The 24248-nt window shown below is 41.4% G+C and overlaps 1 protein-coding gene across 1 annotated transcript in view; it reads left to right on the top strand.

Annotated features, from left to right (window-relative positions):
- opn8a (opsin 8, group member a) overlaps window positions 1-23425 on the top strand; it is a 30147-nt gene extending 6722 nt beyond the window's left edge. The window contains exons 2-4 of the mRNA XM_049590965.1: window positions 8449-8742; window positions 12730-13055; window positions 23060-23425. Of these exons, the coding sequence (XP_049446922.1) occupies window positions 8449-8742; window positions 12730-13055; window positions 23060-23425 (986 nt within the window). The remainder of the gene's footprint in view (window positions 1-8448; window positions 8743-12729; window positions 13056-23059) is intronic.
- Window positions 23426-24248: the final 823 nt, after the last annotated feature.

The raw sequence follows: 24248 nt of genomic DNA, 5'->3' as shown, positions 1-24248 counted from the left end.
AACTAAACAGCAGCGTTTTGCACTAGCTGAAGCCGTGAGATGGCTTTTTGGCTCAGCCTTGAATACGATGAGTTGCAGTAGTCTAACCATGAGGAAATGAAAGCACGGATGACCTTCTCAAGATCGAGCCGAGAGAGAAGGGACCTGATTTTGGAGATGCTTCTTAGCTGATAGAAAGAGGACAACGCTTGTAATCTGCTTTTCAAAGGAGAGGTCACTGCCTGCAGGTGTGACATTTACAGATAGGAGGCCAAGATGGATTGGTAAAATAGTGATGGATATTGATGGATTTTGAAGGCACAAAGAGGATTATTTCTGATTTCCCGTCATTTAACTGGAGAAGGTTTTGGGATATGCAGCACTTTATGTCAGAGAGACAGGCAGTAAAGGACAAAACACATATCTTGGCTTTCACTGGTCAGAAAGAGGCAGGGCTCAGGTGTTGAAATCTGGTGCTTGGGCAGTGACTTGCAGCATCAGAAACCAACAAAAAAAGGCATCCTTCAACGTCGGGATGATATGCAGCCGACTACTGTTATGCTTTGATGGGGGAAACGCAACGAATGTTCATGTGGAGTGGTGGTGGATGGGTCCAACATACCACGACTTTCACCTGAAAAAGCGGTGTTCACATCCTGCAAGTTTCTAAAGCCAAACCCTGTTCTTTTTTCCTAACCCTAACCAAAAAAACATCAATATGCAGCGTGGTACCAACGCAGTGCCTTTATTTTAAAAGAGGCTGTATGTAAAAGTTAAATTTCCTTTGAAAACAGAAGTGTATTTTGGAAAAAGACAATACATGTGACAGGCAGAACTTGACAAAGTGTTCCAGAACATCAACAACCAACGCACCCTGGGTACCTTTCATGTCATATGTAGACGTGGAAACCAAAAGTCAATATGTGACGAGGTCATTGTGAGAAAGTTTCAGAAACCATGTAACTCTCAAACATTAATAAAAATATAAGTTCTACAGTCTAGCTTTTAAACATCAGATATCATTATTCCAGCCCCATTCCATATTGATACCATCCTGCCTCCAGTGTGTGTGTGATTCAAACAAGTGCTATGTCAACAATGTCGTCCCCACGACACCAGAGTAAATGAGTTTTGATCCTGAGCCACAGAAGACAACAGCTGCTGTGTATGAGCAATATTCATTCCAAATGCATTGCTCCTGACTCTTCCTGCGTGTCATTTACCCACACGACCACAACCATGACTATTTGCATGGTGTGACACATGCATACGCACAAGGCACAAAATCAGTCACACACTTGACACTTGACCCGAGTCCCGAGTGACACAAATGTCAGAAGGTTTCCAGTGAAGAGGCATGGAATTAAAATGCAACACCACACCTCAACAATCCAATATACTGTAGTTTTCCATAACAGTGCATCCATCTCCTTCCCATTAAATTTATCACATAATCATATATGTAATTTTTCCCTCATTATGTTTTTCACAAAAAGTTTAATTGCAATTTTATTTGTCTTTTGCAAAAATCAAGCTTTGTGTTTCATTTCACACACAGAAGCGTGTTGCTTTAGTTTACCAGCTAGCTTGTCTTAATGAAGGTACGACCTCATTATTGTAACTTCTGAGGAATTTTGCTGTTGGGTAACATTCTTCTTCCCTACAGGCATCATGAAACTAATTCTAATTTGTGTGCACAAAGATATTAACTAATTCACCTAGGAGTGAGTGACCTCACTGTCCATTAATGAAAGTAAAATTATGAAATTAACAGATGTTTTGAAGTTATGTTTTGTGAAATGAGCAATACAGAAAAATAACAAAAAGCGCAACATAATGAAAAAAGGAAGAGGCATGTATTTGTGCCAGGACCTCAGGCAGTGACTAGAGGAGTGAGATAACATACAGGAGGAGAGGGAAGAGGCAGGACTGTGAGCGATGAATGTGGCTCAGTCTTATTGTACCTTTCATTTCACAAGCTGAAAGCATAATGTCTAATACATACATACATATACATACATTTCAGCAAAAACGTTTCCAGTTCAATGGCCAGGAAACATCCTATTCATATAAAACAAAAGATTCGTATGAAGAGCTTTCACCCTGTCCATTCATTAAAAACCCCATTAAGTTTTTCAACTTGTCTTTGCAGATGAATGCTTTAGCAATCAAATCTCAGTATGCCTGCTCTTGGTTTATAAGGTAAGGTATTCAAATCAAATCAAATCAAACTTTATTTGTATGGCACTTTTCATGCATTAAAAATGCAGCACAAAGTGCTTCACAGAATAGAAACATACAACAAAAATATTACATACATATTGAAAACCCACCCCTCCCACACACACACACGGTCGATATAGTCAATAACATGGCTGGGCACTGAGGAACCAGGTGAGGAAAGGACCACCTATGGGGAGCTCATCCACACTGAGAGGCGTCACAGCCTACGGCCACAGGGAGCGCCGCCTCAGAGACCACCCCGACCCAGATAGACTGGGGTGGACTCCCCACATGGTGCAGAGCCCCCCAGTCCTCCAGACCTGAGGGATCTCCAGGACGACGAGTCCTGATGCTCTCCGGCAGGCTGTTCCATAAGTGAGGCCCATAATGGCTGAATGCAGCCTCTCCATGGGTTTTTGTTCTAACTTTTGGAACAGTTAAAAGGCCGGTGCCGGAGGACCTCAGGATCCGCGAGGGTTGATATGATAAAAGCAGGTCAGATAAATAAGATGGCCCAAGACCGTTAAGACATTTAAAAACTAATAAAAGAACCTTAAAATCGATCCTGAAACACACGGGGAGCCAATGCAGCGATTTTAAAACTGGTGTAATATGCGCCCGCCCTCTGGTCCTTGTCAGCACTTGTGCGGCTGAGTTTTGGAGTAGCTGCAGATTAGAGATGGTCTTTTTGGGAAGACGAGAGAGCAGGGCATTACAATAATCTAAACGACAAGAGATAAAAGCATGCATCAGCACCTCCGTGTTAGCCTGAGAGAGAAACGGGCGGACTCTGGCTATATTCTTAAGATGATAAAAACCTGTCTTTGTTACATTTTTGATGTGTGGAAAAAAACTAAGCTCAGAGTCAAAAATGACGCCCAGGTTCTTTACACATTACGCAAATCTTGTAGTTTTGGTAAAAGTTTCTCTCTCTTGCCTTCAGGACCAATAATTAAAACCTCTGTTTTGTCCTGGTTGAGCTGCAGGAAATTCACTGCCATCCATGACTTGATATCTAAAATGCAGTTAAAAAGGGTATCAATTGGCCCTGTGTCATCAGGAGACACGGCGATGTACAGCTGTGTGTCATCTGCGTAACTGTGGAAGCTGATGCCGTGCCTCCTGATGACATCCCCAAGGAGAAGCATATATAGATTAAAAAGAAGTGGACCTAAAATTGACCCTTGGGGCACCCCACACCTAATTTCATGCGTTCTGGAGGAACATGTATCCATACTTACAAAGAAATAACGATCTGTGAGATAAGAGCTGAACCAGTTGAAAACAGTACCAGAGAGGCCCACCAGGTTTCTGAGTCTGTTTAATAAAATGTGGTGATGTACTGTATCAAAGGCGGCGCTTAGATCCAGTAGTACCAAGACTGTGAGTTTTTGTGAATCTGCATTCAACCTGATATCATTTAAAATCTTTAAAAAGGCTGTCTCGGTACTGTGGTTCATCCTAAAACCAGACTGATATTTCTCTTGATATTCTTCTTGACAAATGTGGCTGATTCAGCAAACAACACTAACGTATAGTCCGCTAAAATATTCAGAAATTACAATATTCTGTCAGCTCAGATGGGGTAGGATTCAAAATAGAAGTGTGGACTTGTGAGGAGGAATTCGACGTTTGAAGCCTTTAGCTGTGGGGCGGCTGAGCCTCAGAAGTAGAGTGGCGGTCTCTCAGATGGTTGGTGGTTTGAAACTGGGCTCCTGTAGTCACAGGTGTAGATTTCCATGGGGGCACAAGGGACACACTCCCCTCATTATTCAGAACATGCTCGTTTTGTCCCTCCCAGGAAAAACATCAAAGTAGCAGAGGCCTTTTTTGGGACAAATTTCAACACAAAGAGCACAAACTGCTGCAGAAAAAAATCACCAGGATGCAAGAAATTAAGTGTTTGACGCTCATAATTTAAACATCTGCTTTACCTTGCACACTGACCGATTGAGGCAGCGGTAGACCAGCAACTCCTGTGTTCTAAAAAGACTGTTTTTAATACTGGAGTCTGGTGGCTTTGAGATAACTGATTCAGTTCCCTGTTGAAAGGGCTGTCTGGGAAAAGATTGAAGAGTGTATGTTTATTGGAAAACTTAACGGCCAAGCTCCAACTAAAGACTACTGTCCACATGCAACTGAAGCCATAAATACAGACGTGTTTGTGATTGTGTAGAAGTACATGTATAGTGGTGCCACTTTTTGTCTTTTTTTTTTTTTTTTTTTTACCTTCCTGTCTCTACCCTCCAGAGTTCCCCAGCTGGCATAAAAGTGTCTGGTTAAATAGTTAAATATACAGGTGATTGCATATATGAATTAGGTTATTTGGGTGGCTTGGGACAGCTCATGTTAGATGTTTTGGGGATAAAGTCAGAGAGGCCAGACTGAGATGGTTTCAGAGGAGGGATAGTGAGTATATTGTTAGTAGGATGCTGAGGTTGGAGATTTATGGATGTAGTGAAAGAGGACATGAAGTCAGTTGGTGTGAGAGAAGAGGATGCAGAGGATAGGGTTAGATGGAGGCAGATGATTTGGTGTGGTGAACCCTGAAGGGAAAAGCAGGAAGAAGAAGAAGAAGAAGAAGAAGAAGAGGGTACCTCTGTAAATACAATATGAACAAGATAGGTCGATGCAAAGCTCTTATTGTTATGTGATACATCTTGTTTGTTCTCTGATACAAATATATATATATATATATATATATATATATATATATATATATATATATATATATATATAGATAGATAGATAGATAGATAGATAGATAGATATAGATATATATATGTGTGTGATTACATTTGGTCATTTGGTTGAATTTGAAAATTAAAGTCAAGTGCAAGGTAAAGCGGTGAAATATAAAGCATAATAAAGGATTAAGCAAACATGAAGAACAAAAGGTCTAAAAATAAAAAGATTGTTGAAAATGGTTTAAAACTGAGTTTAAACATACTGTAAAACTTCAATTAAAAGCCTAGTCTCAATTAAACACCCAGTCCCTTTTACTAGCCCGATGTGGCTACACATTTAGACAAATAAAGGCCTGTCTCAATTAGAGGCCTGGTTTGGTTGCCAAGCAGTTTTTTGGATGTATAAAAGCGGGTTGTTGGCTACTTCAAATTATGTGTCTGTTCCTCCATTACCCTGTAAGTTATTCATATCCTTTCAGTCCGTAAGGGTCCTCAGATCAAAAGAATCAAAAAAGTTGTTCATAGAAATTAATCCAAATTGTGAGAATTGTTTTAACTGGATAAAGTGGTGTAGTCTTGGTATGCCACGTGCCGTAATCCTCAAGTGCAGTAACTCTTTCTCCCTCTGATGCGCTGTCTGTCGGAGCTGGATCTAATGAACGAGTCATAATTGATATGTTATCTGAAGCTTAATTTTTTAACGAGTAATATTCATAGCTATAAAGGCAAACTAAAAAAAAAATGAGGCAGCATCTGCTCAGCACTAGTTCATTATATGCACACGATGTGGGGGATACTCTACCCAGAAGTTACTGTGAACAAACGTCGTGATTCAGCACTATACTGTGCTCAGAGCACTAATTTACGTCCACAATCCTCAAACATCCACTAACAGAAAAGAATGCGATGCTGACTTGACTCTGAAGGAAAGGAAATCAATACGGTATGAATGCAGAGCACTCACGTCAAAGGTTGCTCTGGAAGGAAAAAAAAAATCCATTAGGACAGCTGCTTTGGGACAAAAAAGATGACATGCTCACAGATTAAAAGGACTGTTTGAAAAATGAACACATGTCAGCACAACATTGTATGCTGTGTCAATCAAATTTCCATAAGCTTATGTAAGAGAGAGACATTATGTAAAGAAGACTGAACCCAGAACACGGTGTCCAATCTCCCTAATGGAGGAGACATCATGATGTTATTATTGCAGTAATTTTGTAATCAATATTCAGGGCTATTTTTAGAGTCACACTTGTGTAAGCACCTTACTGCCAGGGTCAAAGAAATCATTTCTTAATAGGTAATCTGTCACGTATTATTGGTTACCTCCTAGGATTCACTTTAAATTTGTGGAGGCCAGTAATATATAATCACCACTATCATTACTAAAAATTTTGACATATAAAATATTTGTATCTGTGAGTTCCAACACTTTAGGTTTTTGTCCATTGCTGTTTATTTATCATGATGACATTGTGGAGACAGCATTTAAATCACAAGCACTCCACATCAGCCATGGTCCTTCCACATGAGATATACTGTATAATGAGAGCAGAATGGTTTTCAATAAGCTGAACATCCGTTTTTCAGTCAGAATGTGGTTTATGATGCACTAAGAGTCTCACTTGGGGTCAAATATGTATGTAAAATGTATTAAATGTGTGAAAATTCACAATGACTGTTTCAGCTTTTAACTTGAGTATTAGCTAACCCTATCAGGCTGGATTTAACACATCTGTGTTGATCTGATGTTTTCAGAATTTAATTTCTATATGACTCTGTTACAAAGCTATGAGAGGAGCTCTCACTTAAAGGAATCATTTGACATTTTCAGAAATACATTTATTTACTTTGTTACTGGGAGTTAATGAGATGATTAATACCATATATGAGAAATTTGAAAATACAGGCCAACAAGTTCTCACACCCAATTCGTCAAATACTGACGCTTAGTCGGTGGCCCTGTGCATCAAACTAATGCCTGGTTCACACAACATGACATTTCTGTCTGTTTGAACAGTCACTATGTCAGATTATGCGATTGTGGAGTCTTAAAGTCGTGCTGCTGATCAATAAAAGTATTTAAATAATAAAACTGACAGTGCAGCGCAAGACATGAATATATATTTGATTCAATAAAAGGCAGCAGCAAACAGATAAGTCTTCCACCATGATTTAAAAGTGAAGTGAGAGATGGTGCAGTTTTTGGGGAGTTTGTTCCAGGTATGTGGAGCATAAAAACTAAACGCTGCTACTCCATGTTTAGTCTTGACTCTGGGGACACAAAGCAGACCTGTCCCAAAACACCTGAGCAGTCGTAGTCGTAGTATGTGTAGTATGACACACATACTAGCACACTACGTCGTTACTGAAATAGCTCGGTCGACCTTTGGTATCCACCCTCCCTCTCTTCCCAAACCTTTGCAAATGTTCTCACTCTTTAATATAGTGGCTCAGAGGATCAACAATGCTGCTAAAGACACTAAGACATCTGCTGGCAAAAATATTTTTTTCACGGACCGTTTAAGAGTTAATGAGTCATTACAGACACTGCTAACCCAGAACATTTAGATTTAACATTTAACATTTAGATTTAGATGTAGCATTTAGATTTAATATTTAGATTTAACATTTATATTTAGCATTTAGATTTAACATTTAGATTTAGATTTAATATTTAGATTTAACATTTAGATTTAGATTTAGCATTTAGATTTAGATTTAATATTTAGATTTAACATTTAACATTTAGGTGCCACATTTAATATTTAGATTTAACTATTTAATATATTTCTAAGTTAACAAATACTGCTGTAAATGTGGTAAAAGGTGACGTTAAAAAATTCACAACACTTTTTTAAACATTGTTTGAAGCTAAATGTGGCAAAATGTTGATGTTATTTTCAGCGTGAGCCACTTTACAAACGGCACCCCATAATGATGCCCGTTGTAATCCGTTGCCTCTGCTCTGAGTCTCCGTTGCTATGGTTACAAACTAGCAGTTGAGCCAGCGCAATAATTTAGAACCTGTCATCAGGCAATTTGACCGGAACGTCTTTTTAGCTGTCCTATAACACTTTTTAACGGACACCCTGCAGCCAATCAGAATTGAGTATTCACCCAGACCATGGTATAAGTTCATGTAAATGTCTTGTTGAATTAAAGTGAACTGTTAACCGCTTTGTCACAAACAGATGAAAAGGGGGGAAATGGGAGGGAAATTAGTGCTCATTATTCTCTTGTTATAAAGATCAGAGGTGACTGTGATGCAATGATTATATAAAATTACCTGCTGATTGTTGAGACTGTGTTTTTGAGTGACATCATTGCTGACAGAAGCTGGAACATATTGTCTCCAAGTGATCAGTGGCTTTGCACATACAAGACTTCTTTTCACTGAGCTCTATCTGGACATTGTTCCCCTGAAGTGTCCTCGATTTGACCCAGCGTGGTTGTTCTGTTGCTGCCTTTTGACCTGCACCCATGGGTCAGATTAAGCAAATCTCTCTATGGGTTAATTATAAAAGAGTTCTTGTTTCTGTATTTTTTCCTGCAGCTATCCTGTCTGTCTTTGGGAATGCGGCAGTCCTGGTCAACGCAGCTCGTCGCCTCGCCATGCTCAAAGCTCCCGAGCTGCTGACGGTGAACTTGGCCATAACAGATATCGGCATGGCCCTCAGCATGTACCCTCTGTCCATTGCTTCAGCTTTTAACCATGCCTGGATTGGAGGTGACACATCTTGCCTCTACTACGGCCTCATGGGCATGATCTTCAGTGTTACCAGCATCATGACTCTGGCTGTGATGGGGATGGTCAGATACCTGGTGACAGGAAGTCCACCCAAGACAGGTAGCGTAATCTCAGATAGCATTTAAAGATGCAGTCAGAGATTCTAATCCGATATACTTTTGGTCAAATTCAAATATCTCCTCACAACTCAGTCACCAGAATAAATGTTGGCACTATATGTTTCTGGAAAACATATGTTCCTTGTTATTTGTATGTTTCATGAGCACAAAAATAACACTTGATTATGGTTAGAAAATGATCATATTTTGGCTTAGAATGCCTGTTTTTGTCACTTCAACCACTGCTGAAAAAGGTTCTGGCCTCAACTTAAGAAATAGTTGCTTGTTGTTGCCACAACCACCGCTGGAGATATGCTGACCACCCCAATATCTGGGTGTTGTCATAACAACTATCGCTGGAAATGTGCCAGTGTCACCTTTAGAAATATCCAGCTGTTGTAGCTACTACCACTGGTGGAAAATTTTCCAAAGTCGCCTTGAAAAATACCCAGTTGTTGTCACCACAGACACCACGGGATGTGTGTCGACGTCACCCTAAAAAATACTTGCTTGCTGTCTCCACAACCACTGCTGGAAATGTGCCAACGTCACCTTAAAGAAATACAGAGTCGTTGTCGCCACAAACACAGTGGGAGGTGTGTTGATGTCACCTTAAAAAATAGCCACTAGTTGTCACCAGAACCACCATTAAAAACATGTATAAATCCAGTGTTCATACACAGCCCTGGCTCTGTGAATGGGAAACAACAAAGTGGCTTGGACTGAGCCACACAACACTATTACCCTAACTAGGGAGAGAGGACATTCTTGTTCTTGCACAGGACAGGGGAAAGGATGTGAAAGAGAGTGAAAGACAGGGTGTATTTATTCCATGTTTAGTTTAAATATTAACAATCTTTCTCCAGAAATGCTGACTATCCATAAAGGAGATCAGAGCAGTTTTAATGAATACCAAATGGCATAAAGAAATCAATGTTTAAAGTAATTCTTATCGAAGGCTGCAGGGATTGATCTTCTGATGTAGATCTGGACATCAAATGGTGACGAAAGCCTCTTATCCTTTTAACCAGAGACTACTTACCTATAAACCTCTCAGACTATCATCAATTAAAAACCTTCCCAGTGCATTGACAGGGGTCAGAAGGGGTCAGAAGTAATTCAGCAATCGATACCTAATTGATCTCTACACCAGGCTTTATGGATTTGCTATAGTTTGACTAACCCTCCTTTCGAATCTTTAAGCCTTGTTTTTTTGGGGGGACTGCTGTCTTCTTTCATCCGTCCACTCTCTGAGGGCTTCATTCTTGTTATGACAGTTGGTTTCAATAGGATCCCAAGCAAGCAGTAGGTCTATGCACATCATAGTCTGCTGCATAATAGAAACAACTAATACCTTAACTGGTATTTGCATTGATGTTCATTTGTTCTTGTCACCAACTCATGTTATACAGTATGTATGGAAAATTCTGTAAGGACATTAGCTGCAGGAAATTACTGGACTGTCAAATTCAGTATCTCCCTCTCATATCTTACAGAGACATCACTGTACAGACTGTATACTGTAGTATTGTTCGGTCTGTTTGCAGATATAGGAACCCATGAGACCTTGGAGAGACCATATCACACCCGTTTTGGCTTCTCTCCACTGGTTGCCAGAATTGACTCTAAGGTTCTCCTGTTTGTGTTCAAAGCCCTTAATGGTTTGGCCCCATCCTGGATCTCAGACCCTCTAACCGGTCCCTCAGGTCAGCTGACCTAGGGCTCCTGGCTGTCCCACGCTCCAGACTTAAGCTCGTGCCTTTTCTGTGTCTGCCCCCAAACTGTGGAACAGCATCCCCCTCCCAATCAGATCTGCCCCCTCCATTGACTCTTTTAAGTCCAGGCTCAAAACCTACTTTTATTCATTAGCGTTTGAGTCCCCCGATGTGGTTTTCCCTGATGCGTGCCTGTGTCTCAGGCAATTTGTGCACTATAATCCAAGTCTTATTTTTCCATTCGTATGTTCAGTAATGCATTTTTGCTCAATAACTTTAGTGTTGGAGTCTGGATTTGAAAAAAGCATAGATAAGCTCATTTCAGTTTCAAATAGTAATGTATGCAATAATGCAATAATAGTTTTCTTCACAAATTCAAGGTAGCACAGCATGAGTAATTGTTTTTTGGGTGAAGTATTCCTTTAACTCTTGTAAAGATTTATTTATTTATTTATTTATTTATTTAAGTTAGAAGGGACAGTGCACATTAATGAACATTTGCATGTAAATATGCCGGATTATAGCCCCAGGCTAATTTTCATCCATAGTCCCTTGGCAGGTTGATCTTACAGAGTAGTAAAAACATTAGAAGAAAGGAAAAGAAGAAAAAAATGTGTTAGTGAATACATTAGATCACCGAGGACACATATGCTGACTTTCATAGTATGTTGCTATTAATTATATGCAGTGTGTCATGATGAGATAGGCTTCCTTATGAGCTTTCAGTTGTTGGATGTATGAAAAAATATGTAAAAATTAAAAAAGCTTACATAGGCACCTGTCATGATAATTGACACCACAGGGAATAAAGCAGCAGAAAAATGTGTTGTAATTTGCACTTTGGGTGGGAAATGGCAGCTGGATTGCTGCAGATGATTTCCTGGTTGTGCGTGTATATCAATTTATAAGTACACTGTCAGGAGCCATGTTGCATGCTGATGCCAATAAACACACAGGGGAGTTCTGAACCGAAGGTTATTTCCACAATTGATAATGGTATGAATCAGCATGCATATTCAGCTCTGCAATGAGCTCTAAAAAAACCCGCAGAGCTCAAACATCCTCTTGTATGAAAATAATGTTCTGATCTATGATGATCGAGTTCTCTGAGCTATATCTAGAGTGGTAATTCATGTCATTAGTGTCTTGGGTAAGTCTCTGGTATGCGCATGTGAATTACTAAATAAAGTCTTGGACAGTTAGGCCTGATTTATGGCAACGCTTTCAGAAAATACGTATTTTCAACAGAAAATGCTGTCGCTCGCAACTTTCATTATATGACAGGTGAGTAAGTGGTGATGTTTGCCCGAACCCACACACAGTTCAGTTAAACAGGCAAAGGTACTGTGGAGGAGCAGGCAGGAGGTGCAGTCATGGAGGCAGAAGATCCAGAACCATGAGAGTACTCAGTTCGAGCAGACAAACCGGTAGGGGACAGGCTGAGGCCAGGCAGAGGGTCAAGAAGCCAGCAGGGAAGTACTCACAGAACACACACAAAATGACGAATGTGGCGACACGGTGAACATCTCTGGACCGCAAGAAACTCAACATGTTCTCTTACCAGGTTGTCACATACCACCGCTTTGTCAGTGGTAATACAATGTTTTTAGGGAATCCCTGTAATGCAGTAGCTGTAAGGGTCACAGACCTGCAACTACAATTCACTTTAAACTATTTACCATAACCATAATCATCCTCTTACCTGCTGTCTGGCTTGGGCCCTTCCATGTGGAGTTGGTATGTGCTCCCCTTTTGTCCTCCGGCTGTCTCCCACAGTCCAATCGATGGTTGTGTACCTCACTCAATGTCAGCAGGGATTGGCTCCAGCCCTCTACAGCCCTGTAAAAAGGCAGGCAGTTATCGTAGCATGCCAAGTTTAAAAAAACAACAACATGGGCACTTGACATGAAAAAAAAAACAAGCCTTGGCATTAAGTGTATTCCAGAAGGATTCGTCCGATATTGACATTGTTTGCTCGACAACCTGACACCTGCCACTGCTGGTACGCACATGCAAACACCATTTGCTGCCACAGCCCCTCCATCATTCCAACAACATCCTCCTTATGTGCATAGTTTTCCGTATTGTTGATTTAACTAAGAGCTAATGTTCATGTTTGTATGAGGATTAGCTCTCCCAGATTCCTCATCACTGCTCAGATCCTTCACTCAAGGAACAGAACTTTTTCTGCCAAATGTAACATCTATAAAAATCACAACATCACCATATAGTTGACATACTAAATTATTTAATCAAAATCTGTTTGTGTGCAGGTATCAAGTTCCAGAGGAGAACCATCAGTATAGTGATCAGTGCGATCTGGCTGTATGCCAGCCTGTGGGCCTTGTTCCCTCTGCTGGGCTGGGGCAGCTACGGGCCGGAGCCGTTTGGACTCGCCTGCTCGATAGACTGGACCGGCTATGGGGAGTCCCTGAACCACTCCACCTTCATCATGACTCTGTCTGTACTCTGCACATTCCTCCCCTGTGTGGTCCTCCTCTTCACCTATTTTGGTATTGCCTGGAAGCTGCACAGGGCCTACCAAGCCATCCAGAACAACGACTTTCAATACGGCAATGTTGAGAAGAAAATCACTCTTGTGAGTATAAGACCAGAGGTTAAAAATATTTCAGATGGAGCTGTGCCACATTCAGTCACTTTCAGGAGGACAGAACTGTAGGCAACATTCAGAGTGTATCTATGATTAAGAGTCTGAGCCAGGGTTGTCTTCACATGGCTCTCAACAGAGGTGGCCACTAGCAGCTAGTGGTGCTAACAGCCTGAACAGTATGGGAGTACAGTACACTTTAGTGCTGTGCCAGCTGGAGAAAGGTTTGGCTGAAAACATCATAATTACACATTTAAGGAATAAAATGGTCACTCTCTAGTCTATCGCCTATTTTCCACATTTAAAAAAACAGCATCCAAGTGCTTGAGTTATGGCCAAAAACAGGTAAGTGACCTCTGACCACCAAAATCTAATCATTCATCGATGAGTACAAGTGGACGTTTCTGCCAAATTCGAAAAAATCCCTTTTAAGGTACTCTTGAGATGTTGCATTCACAAGAATGGGACAGATGGACAGAGAGACAATCAAAAAGCATAATGTCTCGAGCCACAGCTATCCCCGTCGCAGAGACGTATGTCTCAACAGTAGTATCAACACTCTAATTGTTACATGTAAAAATAAATCTGAATATTATCAGCTTGGCCCTGAATAAGATTTGCTTTTATCACAGCAAGTACAAATGTCACCTTTATAACATAAAGTCAGATAGGAGCTGTTTTTAAAATGAATAAACGAACAGTTTGAGTGATCTTTATTTGAGTGCACCATAAACAAAGAAAACATGATTTATGAAAATTATAAAACTAAAGAGCAGAACTAGAGATATCTTATCAAAACAACCATACCAGTTCACACACACACAAAAACATGGTTTAGAAAAAAATAATGAAAATGGAACTTTCTATTTTTGCAAATGAACTCCTCAGTATAATGCCAACCACAATATGAACTATAATCTGTCCCCTCAGGCATGTAAATTCACTTTCCATATCATTCAGCACTCCCTGTGAAAAAACTCACCACACTGTGAGAAATTTCTCTGCAGCAGCCCTGTTCATTTTACACTTTTCTATGTTCTGCCAAATGAAGATATATTTTTAAAAACCATTGTAGATATCTGGTCCTTTTTATGTTCTTTTGCATATTTGCGTACAAAGCTGTATTTCTACAGACATCACGCTATGAGGGAACATTTGTCAATAGAGCTATTTCCGGGCCATATCTGAGCAAACCATAGCATTTGACAGGCATGCAGGTCTGTTTGAGTAGAGTGGACATAAAAGTGATTTCACTCTAAACAGAATCTTTCCATCAACACTGAGTGGATTTGGTTAGTACACAGTAGATAATCACACCGCCTTCTGATTGCCCTTCTTCTCTAACTTGAAGCAGCTTTTGGAGCACAACCAAGACAAATATAGATTACATATAGCTTTGCATGTGAAGGCCCCTGGGAAAGGATGCTCAAAGTATGCAGCCAGCATTATTTTATATCTTTATTCTCATTTGCTGTATTTGCATTGAGTACTGAACTCAATAACCCTCCACTGTTGTAAAGCTATGTCAGGTGCCAGCTCTGTGTACCTTCTGAAAGAAGTCTCCTGTGAGCCAATGAACTCACATCACCGGATTTTTGGAAAGTGGAATCACACACTACACAGACCCAATTACACCAACAAATCCCATGAAAACACCAACACAAACAATGCTTTACGCTCGGACTACACTGCCTACCTCTATCTGTGCATGAGAGAGTGAACTGCTCCACGTGTTTGGTATTCATACAGACTGCATTGTTGCTGCGGCGCTGCTGCCTGTCAGCCCTGTCTTTCTACATTAAGTTTGCCATTGATTATGGCCATCAATATTTTACAACAAAAGCCTTGTGTTAACAAATAGAGAGATTCTGTCCACAGAAACACTAGCGGGCTTTTAGTTTGAAACAGAAACAAGTGTTAAGTAAAAAGTAAGTACTGGTATATTTTTCATGTCTGCGAGATATTCTACAGATCATTTTCACCATTTTTGTTCTGTCTCCCCAAACTGTGTGATTTCCCTACCCTCTCTGTGAAGCTAACTGAGAATGTAAACCTGTAACGGGTTATTTAAACACTTTAGGAAATTACTCACTTTCTTGCTAAGATTTAGAGAAGACACCACCACCATGTGTCTATATAAAGCTAGAGCCAGCAGACACATACTTTACCCTAAAGCTAGCCTGGCTCTGTCCAAAAAAGGGAAATAACCTGTACCAAATTTTACTTTTATAAAGCTGATATTTTCAGTCTTTGCTCATGATTGGCTGAGCTGCATTCAAAACAGCTGTTAAAAACTATACACACCAAAGGGTTATCCCTGGGTCTGAAAGGGGAAGCCAGTGCGGAAGTGGTTTAAACCTTCAATCTTTCTAATGGTCAGCAGGGGGGCGACTCTACTGCTGCAACGAGACGTCAGACTGTACAGAAGCCTTTGAGAAAATTACCCAACGTTGTACTTGATTCATCACCTTAGTCCCTGGTTTCAAGTCTTCATCAATATCATCTCAAAACCCATCAGCCATAAGTCTAACGACGATAAGCCAACGGCCAGAATTTCGGGAGATATGCTCTAGCCAGCAGATATTTGCGTGTTACCTCTCTCAGTGACAGCTTACTGGCTTCAAACCGTAGTTGAGAACACACTGACTTATTTGCCTTAATTTAGCTTGGCTCGTTATTAGCTTAGCTTATTCTGCCAAGGCTTCTATATACAGGATTATGCAAACAATGATTTCACGGGGAAATTTTCATGGGAAATTACAGCGGAATTATAGCAAAATATTACATTTGCATGGCATGTACGGTAAAATAACATTAAGTAATGACGCAATGAAGGGGAAGAGAAAAACCTTAGCTTCCTGCTGCAAAAGCAATGGCTGCTCTAGTTATTATGGTTTTAAGGGGTTAATAGATTTTGAATTACGACAGAGGTCTATTGAAGTTCTATCTATATGCAGCTACACACGTAATACTGGATAGGAGAATAAACTCAGTGTTGATTGTTGTTAATTAGAGAAATATTGAACATTGCCAGACTTTTCCTTTAAAGAGGCAACAGACAGCATCTTCTCCTAAATATATCATTATGAAAATAATGTGGGTTGCACAGGGTTGTGGCCACAGTAAAATCAGACAAGCTGCTCTGTGTGAGGAGGCAAAGAAGAGCAAAAAGGAGAGTGATGAAAGAAGAGGAAAAACAAGAGTAAACCTCAGTCAGGCGTTCAAGAGATGGAGGGAGCTCCGTGACCAAAGAGGCTTCAAAACCCATGTCCAGCTAGCTTTCTTTCTAATGGATCAGTAAGTAACACGGCTAAATGTTAGCTAGACCAGAGAGGACTGGACTGTACTGGCTGCTAGTTCATTCCTAGCTGGCCAGCATCACAAATCGCTGCAACCAGGGAGCGGGTAGCGAGTTGGTCGGCTGACATCCTGGTTGCCATTCTACGGCAGCCCTCGGACAGTCATACCCCCCTCCCTTCCTTCTGTTCTCTTCTCACGGAGGCAGCTATCCACGGACATCGCCCAGCTAAGTTACGCCCAGCTAAGTGAAAACTGGACTTTGTTTCCCATTCAATTTGAGCTCCAACCGGCCGCATGGTACCGTTTATTCTAGAATCGAGACTGTGTCCACACACCTTCTCATTCTACATATACATAGAGGTATACTGGTGGCTTTACAGCCTACATTTTATTGATTATCTCTGATCCCCACGGTCAATTTGGTTGTTGCGACAGTGTGAGCAACACAGCTGATGCTAGGTGGCCCCAAGCTAAAAAAAACCTGAATCCTATCTGTTGCCTCTTTAATCTATTCCTCTCACACCTCTTATAAATAAGAAGTGGTAGACAGTGGGTATTATGGCTGGCAGTTTCACCTGTACTAATTACCAACACTGTGCTAGTACTGAAAACACTCTACTATAGATCAGGAATGAAGGAGATAAAGAGTGATCCCTCTTGAGAGACAAGCTGAAATCCCTCTCTTATCACTTCATTGATATGTGAATCCACTTCAGTGTGAGGTGATTGGTGGATTGTTGTCTCGTGATCTGTAGGTCCCTGGTGTACGTCTTATCTTTAAATTGCACCTTCCACGTGTGTGCGTTTGGCCTCGTTGGTGTGTATGTGCATATTCATGAATGTGTCAATGTGCGTGCACTGATTTGAATTTGAAAGCGTCTTTGCAGCAGATCAGAAAATGAAGCCAATGGTTGTAAGTCTGTTGAGTTTGATTGTAAATCTACCTGTGGTTAAACTCCATGCTGCAGGTGGTGTGACTCCGCAGGATATTGAAGGCGGGTGGTGACAAATAGGGGAAAGTGTGTCCCTGATCTGCCGATTGTGCTTGATGGAGCATGCAGGTCGGCAACTGGTCATCACCTTTACACATCTGGGTTCCTGTGAACACAACAGATTTGTTTGTGTAGTGGCAAATGCCCTGCGGACATGGCTGCTGAACGTGTGTGCCCTAGTGTGTGTGTTTGGATGCTTGTTTGTTCCTGTAACATTCACTTTCTCACAGAAATGCGTACTTGTTCCCCAGGAAGGTTCCAATTAATTATGAATCAGTCAGCTAGAGCTGGATTCAACGTGTTCCACTGATCAGACATGTGGATTTATTAGTCTTGCTTGGTTGTCTGAAAGCCTGCGTTTCCATTATAGAACAGCAGGCCACCTGAATACAGAAAATCACTTTTCTCCACAGGCCACTCATGGTAGTTTCAATGTATTATATGTTCCATAAGTGTACTGTTTCACTCTGATCTCAGCAGGACTAACTGCACTGCCAAGCAAACAGCGTCTATGTCGTCCTGTGCTTTTTGCACTAATTCAAATTAGGTTACATTCATACAGTTGGCACAAACTGGCCTCTTTCTATACAAATCAGACTCACTGCAGAAACATTCCAATTCAAAACATATAAGTACAAGCATGGACCGCGGAACGCATCTGAACAAGGGGGGGACCATAATTTCAAGTCACGTGGAGGGGATGTGGGGACATATGCATTGAAACAGACAATATTACTGATGTATTAAGTAACGTTGCGGAGCACTTTTTTTTATTCCGACGCCACACAGTCACATCTACAGTACACGCATGAACACGAACACATGCTTGCTCAGATTAACCCCTCTGATCCCACTGTAACATTCACACTCAACAGGCCAAGCCTATTTACACATAAACGCACAGATGAAACTATAGCAAACAACAAAGTACATCCAGTCCACAACCACAACCAAAATTCATTTTGCTGCCTTGAATCTAAATCAACATCATATTCATTATCCTCACAAGTCAGCACTCATATCAGACTGATGTGCAGAGCCGCGCACACACACACACACACACACACACACACACACACACAACAACAACAACAAAACAAGCACAGCTGCGCAGTTACTGAAAAGTAACCAGAACGCTAAATTTCTGACCATTACTGCCCGCAACCGCAATGTGTATGTCCACTCCCACCCGCTCCCGCAAAACTCTGAGAATTTATGCCTGCACAATAATAGAGATGCATTGATTTTGTGTCTTCTCCTGTCCCGCAGGAGAAAACACGTCATTATATAGGCTATTAATAAAGAGATTCATGGGGTTGTTTGTTTCGTTTCCCTGGTCTGCATGTCTTTTGACACACTGGTCAGGAATAGCGCTCCTATTTCATTGTTTTCATTTAGTTTTTAATGAAATAAAGGCTGTTTCATATTCTATTATCTTCCTCTATATTTATTTATTTATTTTTCTACCTTTATATAATCACGCAGTGATTGAGGTTAAGGCAAGCCCGGTGCCAGGATGAAGTTACTGAGGGGGCGGTTAAAAATTACGAGGGGGCAAATCTTTATTATGCAACATAGTTTCACACAGTGAGTTATAAAGAGCGCGCAGACGTGTGTAATAGTCGTGCGTAATGACAGCTCGTCGCCGGTGAAACACAATAAACTGCACGTCTTCTTTCATGTTTGTCTCATGACAGATGGAGCTGACAGACAGACAGACAGACAGACAGACAGACAGGTGGAGAAAGCGGCAAATTGGTATGAAAGCTGGTTCAGGGCATATTCGTCAATTTATGAATAAATATGGAGTGGAAACGCTCATGCATGTGCACCAAGTTCCTGTGTTGACATCCTGTCGCTAGGCTACATCTTCCTCTTTCCACTTTTTCTTCTTCTTCTACTGTTTAATGGGGACCCGCGGGACCCGGCGGGACAGACATTAGCTTACTTGCTTACTTTTTGGTGTCATTCATTATCATGCTGCAGCAGCCTCTCCTCCTGCTGTCTGTGCATCTAGGAGGCTGCGCCACTTTTACGCACACACAGACGCACAAACACATAGTAGAGACACTGCGGTCAAGACAAATAGCCTAAGTAAAGATAACTCAAGCTGACGACAACTACTGTAGGTGCAACAAAATCTCCATGAGGGAGAAGTCAATACTTCTACTACTATCATTAGACCTGTAGAAACCAGTACAAAAGTCATCTTTCAATCTGCTCTGTCTGCAGAATTTCATTCAGCAGCTAATAGCAGCTTAAGTTAGCATAAAACACACACTCACAGTGGTGAGCAGTAACTGCTACATTTGTGACGGATATTAAGCTTGTGTTTAAATGATTGTGGCATTTAACAGAGAAGCTTGTATTTATCAGACTGAAAGAGTAAACAGAGCTGGTGGAACTTCACAAACGTGCTAATGCAATGTGCTCTAATATTAGTAGTATAGTTTTTTATATAGTGTGGGACTGTTTATGTTCATCATGGCTCCAGTGCCTCATAGGCTTGGATTTAATTTTGATTAAAATAAAGTTTTACGAGTAACAGCATAGATAAAAATCACACCAAATAGATTGTGCTAACAAGGATGTTGAATCAAGATATACATGTAGAGACAGTGGGGGGGGTAATAGTCACCACAATGTGTTTCTTGTACTTGTACAAAATCACTTCTAATGTTTGAGACATATCTAACCATGGTTATCTGTCGGAAACAGGTGGATTGCCCTCTCCGGGTTGGGGAAGAGTTGCCTCAAGCAAGGGAGTTCAAGTATCTTGGGGTCTTGTTCACGAGTGAGGGTAGAATGGACTGTGAGATGGATCGGCCGGTTGGTACGGCTTCTGCAGCTTTCAATTTACTGGTCCATCTATGTCCCAACCCTCACCTATGGTCATGAACTCTGGGTAGTGACTGAAAGAATGAGACTGCAGATAGAAGCAGTGGAAATGAGTTTCCTCCGTGGGGTGGCAGGGTTCAGCCTTAGAGATAGGGTAAGGAGCTCGGACGTCCGGAGTGGAGGTGGAGGTGTTCCGGGCACGTCCCACTGGTAGGGGGCCCAGAGGCAGACCCAGAACATGCCGGAGGGATTACATATCTCATCTGGCCTGGGAACACCTTGGGGTCCCCCAGGAGGAGCTGGAAAGTGTTGCTGGGGAGAGGGACATCTGGGGTGCTTTGCTCGGCCTGCTGCCCCCACGACCTGGCCCAGGATAAGCACATGAAAATGGATGGATGGATGGATGGATGGATGGATGGATGGATAACCATTTCATCCAGTTCTCAATAAAAATTTCCCCCTGGGGTTTTTTCTCCATTACATAAATATCATGTACCAAGTCAATCCATTCGTCAATACTAGGTGTTTCTTTTGTCAGCCATTTCTTGGTTAGGGATTTCTTACATGCCACCAGAAATATTCTTAGATATTTATCCTTTTATCTCCATTCGAGTTCCTCCAGTCTAATCAGGTACATAAGTTCAAAATCAAAGGTTATTTTGGTTAGAAAAACAGTTTCAAGAATGACATGGATTTTGGTCCAAAAAGAAGTGACGGAGGGGCACGCCCAAGCAAGTATTTTCTAACATGTATAATAATTTCAGAAAGAACTCTCTTATTTTATTTTTCCTGTGCCTAAATATTTCTTTTCAAGAGGATGGAATATAGATAATATTCAAAGTAGGAATTTATTAACTCTATAAATAGGGATTGCCATAGGGACTTGAGAGGTGGAAACTGCTAATAAAAGGAGGAATGCTAATAAACCCGCTCCTTTGCATCTCATCACAAATCATTTCCTTTTTTATTCCTTACACAGTCAAATCCCTTATGGAAAAAATAAATGGGCTGTTGGTATTTTTCACCTGACCTCATCTAGATCACCTGCCAGACAGACGCCCCACTTTTTTGTCATACCCTCATATCACTATGGTAACACAATGATTGCTGATGATACCTCTCACCATTAGTTGTGCAGGAAGGCTGATCTGTTACTGCAGATTAACATTAAACAAAATCAGCGCAGTAATTATATCACTTCAGTGTTTAAATGACTGTTGACATTTAGCTACAGTACATCCTCAGTATGATGAACGCCCACAAAAACTTCTGCAGCAGTGCTTTATTATTTGATGTGACATAGTAATTAATATATTGATGCTGCTTCGTTGCAACAAAATAATCTTTAAAGGTGATTTTTGTTGCTCATGGGCAGAACCAGGCGGGTGGTTTCCTCCTGTTTCCTGCCTATGTGCTACGCAGCTGGTGTTGGCTTCATGTTAAGTGTCCAGCGATAAAATAAGTGGTATTGATCTTCTTCTTATCTAACACTCAGCAAGAGAGCAAATACATGTACAATCCAAAAAGGTCAAACTATTATTTTAAATGATTTCTCAGATCAGCAGGTGGCTCATTAAAAGAAAATCCCCTCCTCTTCTCTTCCCGACCCCTCTCATTTCTTTTACTAAATTCCACATGCCCACGGACGGATTACTGAACAGACCTACCAGGCACAGACCCAGGGGCCCAAAGTGTCAGGGCCCCCCTGGCCTTCACCTGCAAAATGTTACTCAAAGTAAAGGCACTGACACACCACGATGATGGTCAGCCGTCGTTTAAAGCTGGGCTGTCGGTGAGCATCAGCCACCCTTGATGGTGCTTTGTATCCCACGCTGTTGGCCCTTGTCGGCGCAAAATGGCTTTTATCCCGCTGACTCAGCATATTGAATCGGCGTTGGCGAAAGTGAAGCCCATTGGACAATGAAATCACTCTAATGGCAGTTTAGCTCAGCGCAAGGCAATGTGAGGCGACGCAGCAGGGGCTCTCATCGCTGCTAGTTCTCTGACGTCGATTTGGTGTGTCTGGGGCTAAACACTTACTGACAAGGAAGAGACTCAAAATGGCCACAAAGAGATGCAACGGAAACCACAAAGAGACACAAAATAACTACAAAACCAGGTAAAACTAGAAAAGTGCACTTGGTGAAGTGCAGATCCCTGCCAGGCGGCCACCCATGCTGATTACGTGTAATTCCAGGAGACGTGCCACAGCGCGTTTCTGAAGTGCCCCAGAAGCTAATAAAATACAAGCCTCATCTATCAGTAACGGAGCTGCAGAGTGTTGCACAGAGCAGATCGAATTTTCCTGCTAACAGGCACTGTATGTAAAAAAAATAGATATGAAGTAACTGAGAATTATTTATTTATTTTTTACGGTATTCACGGAATTACGGTATTTATGAAACCTAAAAAATCTCTGATCCATGAAGGCCAGTTTTCTGGCCCCTACAAGCTGGTTACTGGGAGTGAGGAGTCAGCAGTCGATGATGGTATTAACCAGTCAATAAAACAGGTTTAGCAACAATTGGGAATCACCACAACCTCAAGATGTCCTTGATCATAGTTATAAATGCACACACAAATGATTAGGCTGATAGGCCCATTAGTTTGCAAGACTAGCTGTGGATAGACTGATACACATGACGCACAAGACCAAAGGCATGATCCCCTAATGAGTACAAAGAGATGCAACAACAACAACAAAAGAGGCAAAACCACCACAAAGCCTGTGTGTCTTGCTCCTTTGTAGGACATGGGGTCTCCTTTGCACATCTGAGCCCACTGTCTTACACTCCACCCTTTGTTTTATTCTCCTTATCCCTCCCTGCTCCTCTGATGCTCTTTCATCTGCTCTTGTTATTCCAGATGGCTGTGATGATCAGTTCAGGTTTCCTTCTTGCCTGGACCCCCTACGTGGCTGTCAGCCTCTGGAGCATGTTTCACTCCAAGGAGCAGGCCCATATGACTCCAATCGTCACCTTGTTACCGTGCCTCTTTGCTAAGAGCTCCACCGTATACAACCCTTTCATATATTTCATCTTCCAGCGCACCTCCCGACACGAGCTACTCCACCTCCACAGACTGATGTTTTGTTGTTCTCATCAGGCCAATTCACCTGCTCATGGAGGGAAGCTCGAAGGCAAACTGGTCCAGGGTCCTGATGAAACCTGCGTGGGTCTAATGGGAGATCCTGGCAGACAGTCGGAGAGTCAGATGATACCCGTAGGCTAAAGCATGTGATGAAGTCTACATCTTTAGAAGATTGATAGCACTTTCATGTCTGAAAGTGCTGGCAATCTTCTTGTCTCGCGCTCGAGTGGGTTTTAACAATCAAGTCAGGAGGTCACCGCAGGTGATATCAACAAGCACAAAGTGGGGATTCAATTTGCAAAGAGCAGAACGAGACCTGCGAGAGAGACAGCAATAAATACGTTTAATTATTATTGTTTGTGACTGTGACCATCCCTCACCCTACAACCAATGTGTGTTGTCTGTCTAAAGGATGATTGACTGGTATCTAATTAACCCTGAGTCATGTACCAGCGTGGAGTACAAACAAATGTGTCAACGAATACACAGCAAAACTGAGAATCAAATAAAACATTCATGATGCATTACAGAGTGTGTGTGTGTGTGTGTGTGTGTGTGTGTGTGTGTGTGTACATTTACATACTGTATATATACTGCAAAAAAGTAACAGCCATTTTTCTTCAGTGTTCCACAGCATGTGTATCCTAACTGAAACATTTATTGGCCCTGATTGGTTGGATTGGAACGGTTGATTTTCTCCCTCTTAGTGTTTGTTTGTTTTTATGTTTCAGCTCACGACATATGCATACATGTATTTAATCCAAAGGACTTCAGTTTTCTGATTGAAACTACTGACTTAAACAAAAAGAGAAGTGATGGAAACAAACAAGTCATTTAAAGGTGCAGTGCAGGAATTGTCAACTAGCGGTACACAGGCAACATTCGGCCCATCAAAACTTTCCATACAGCCCACAAAATATTAAGTCTTTCCCCACCATTGATGAGATTTTCCATCATTTATGAC

Source organism: Epinephelus fuscoguttatus, linkage group LG11, assembly GCF_011397635.1.
Source record: "Epinephelus fuscoguttatus linkage group LG11, E.fuscoguttatus.final_Chr_v1".
Taxonomy (NCBI): Eukaryota; Metazoa; Chordata; class Actinopteri; order Perciformes; family Serranidae; genus Epinephelus; species Epinephelus fuscoguttatus.
This window is presented reverse-complemented; position numbering and strand designations above follow the sequence as displayed.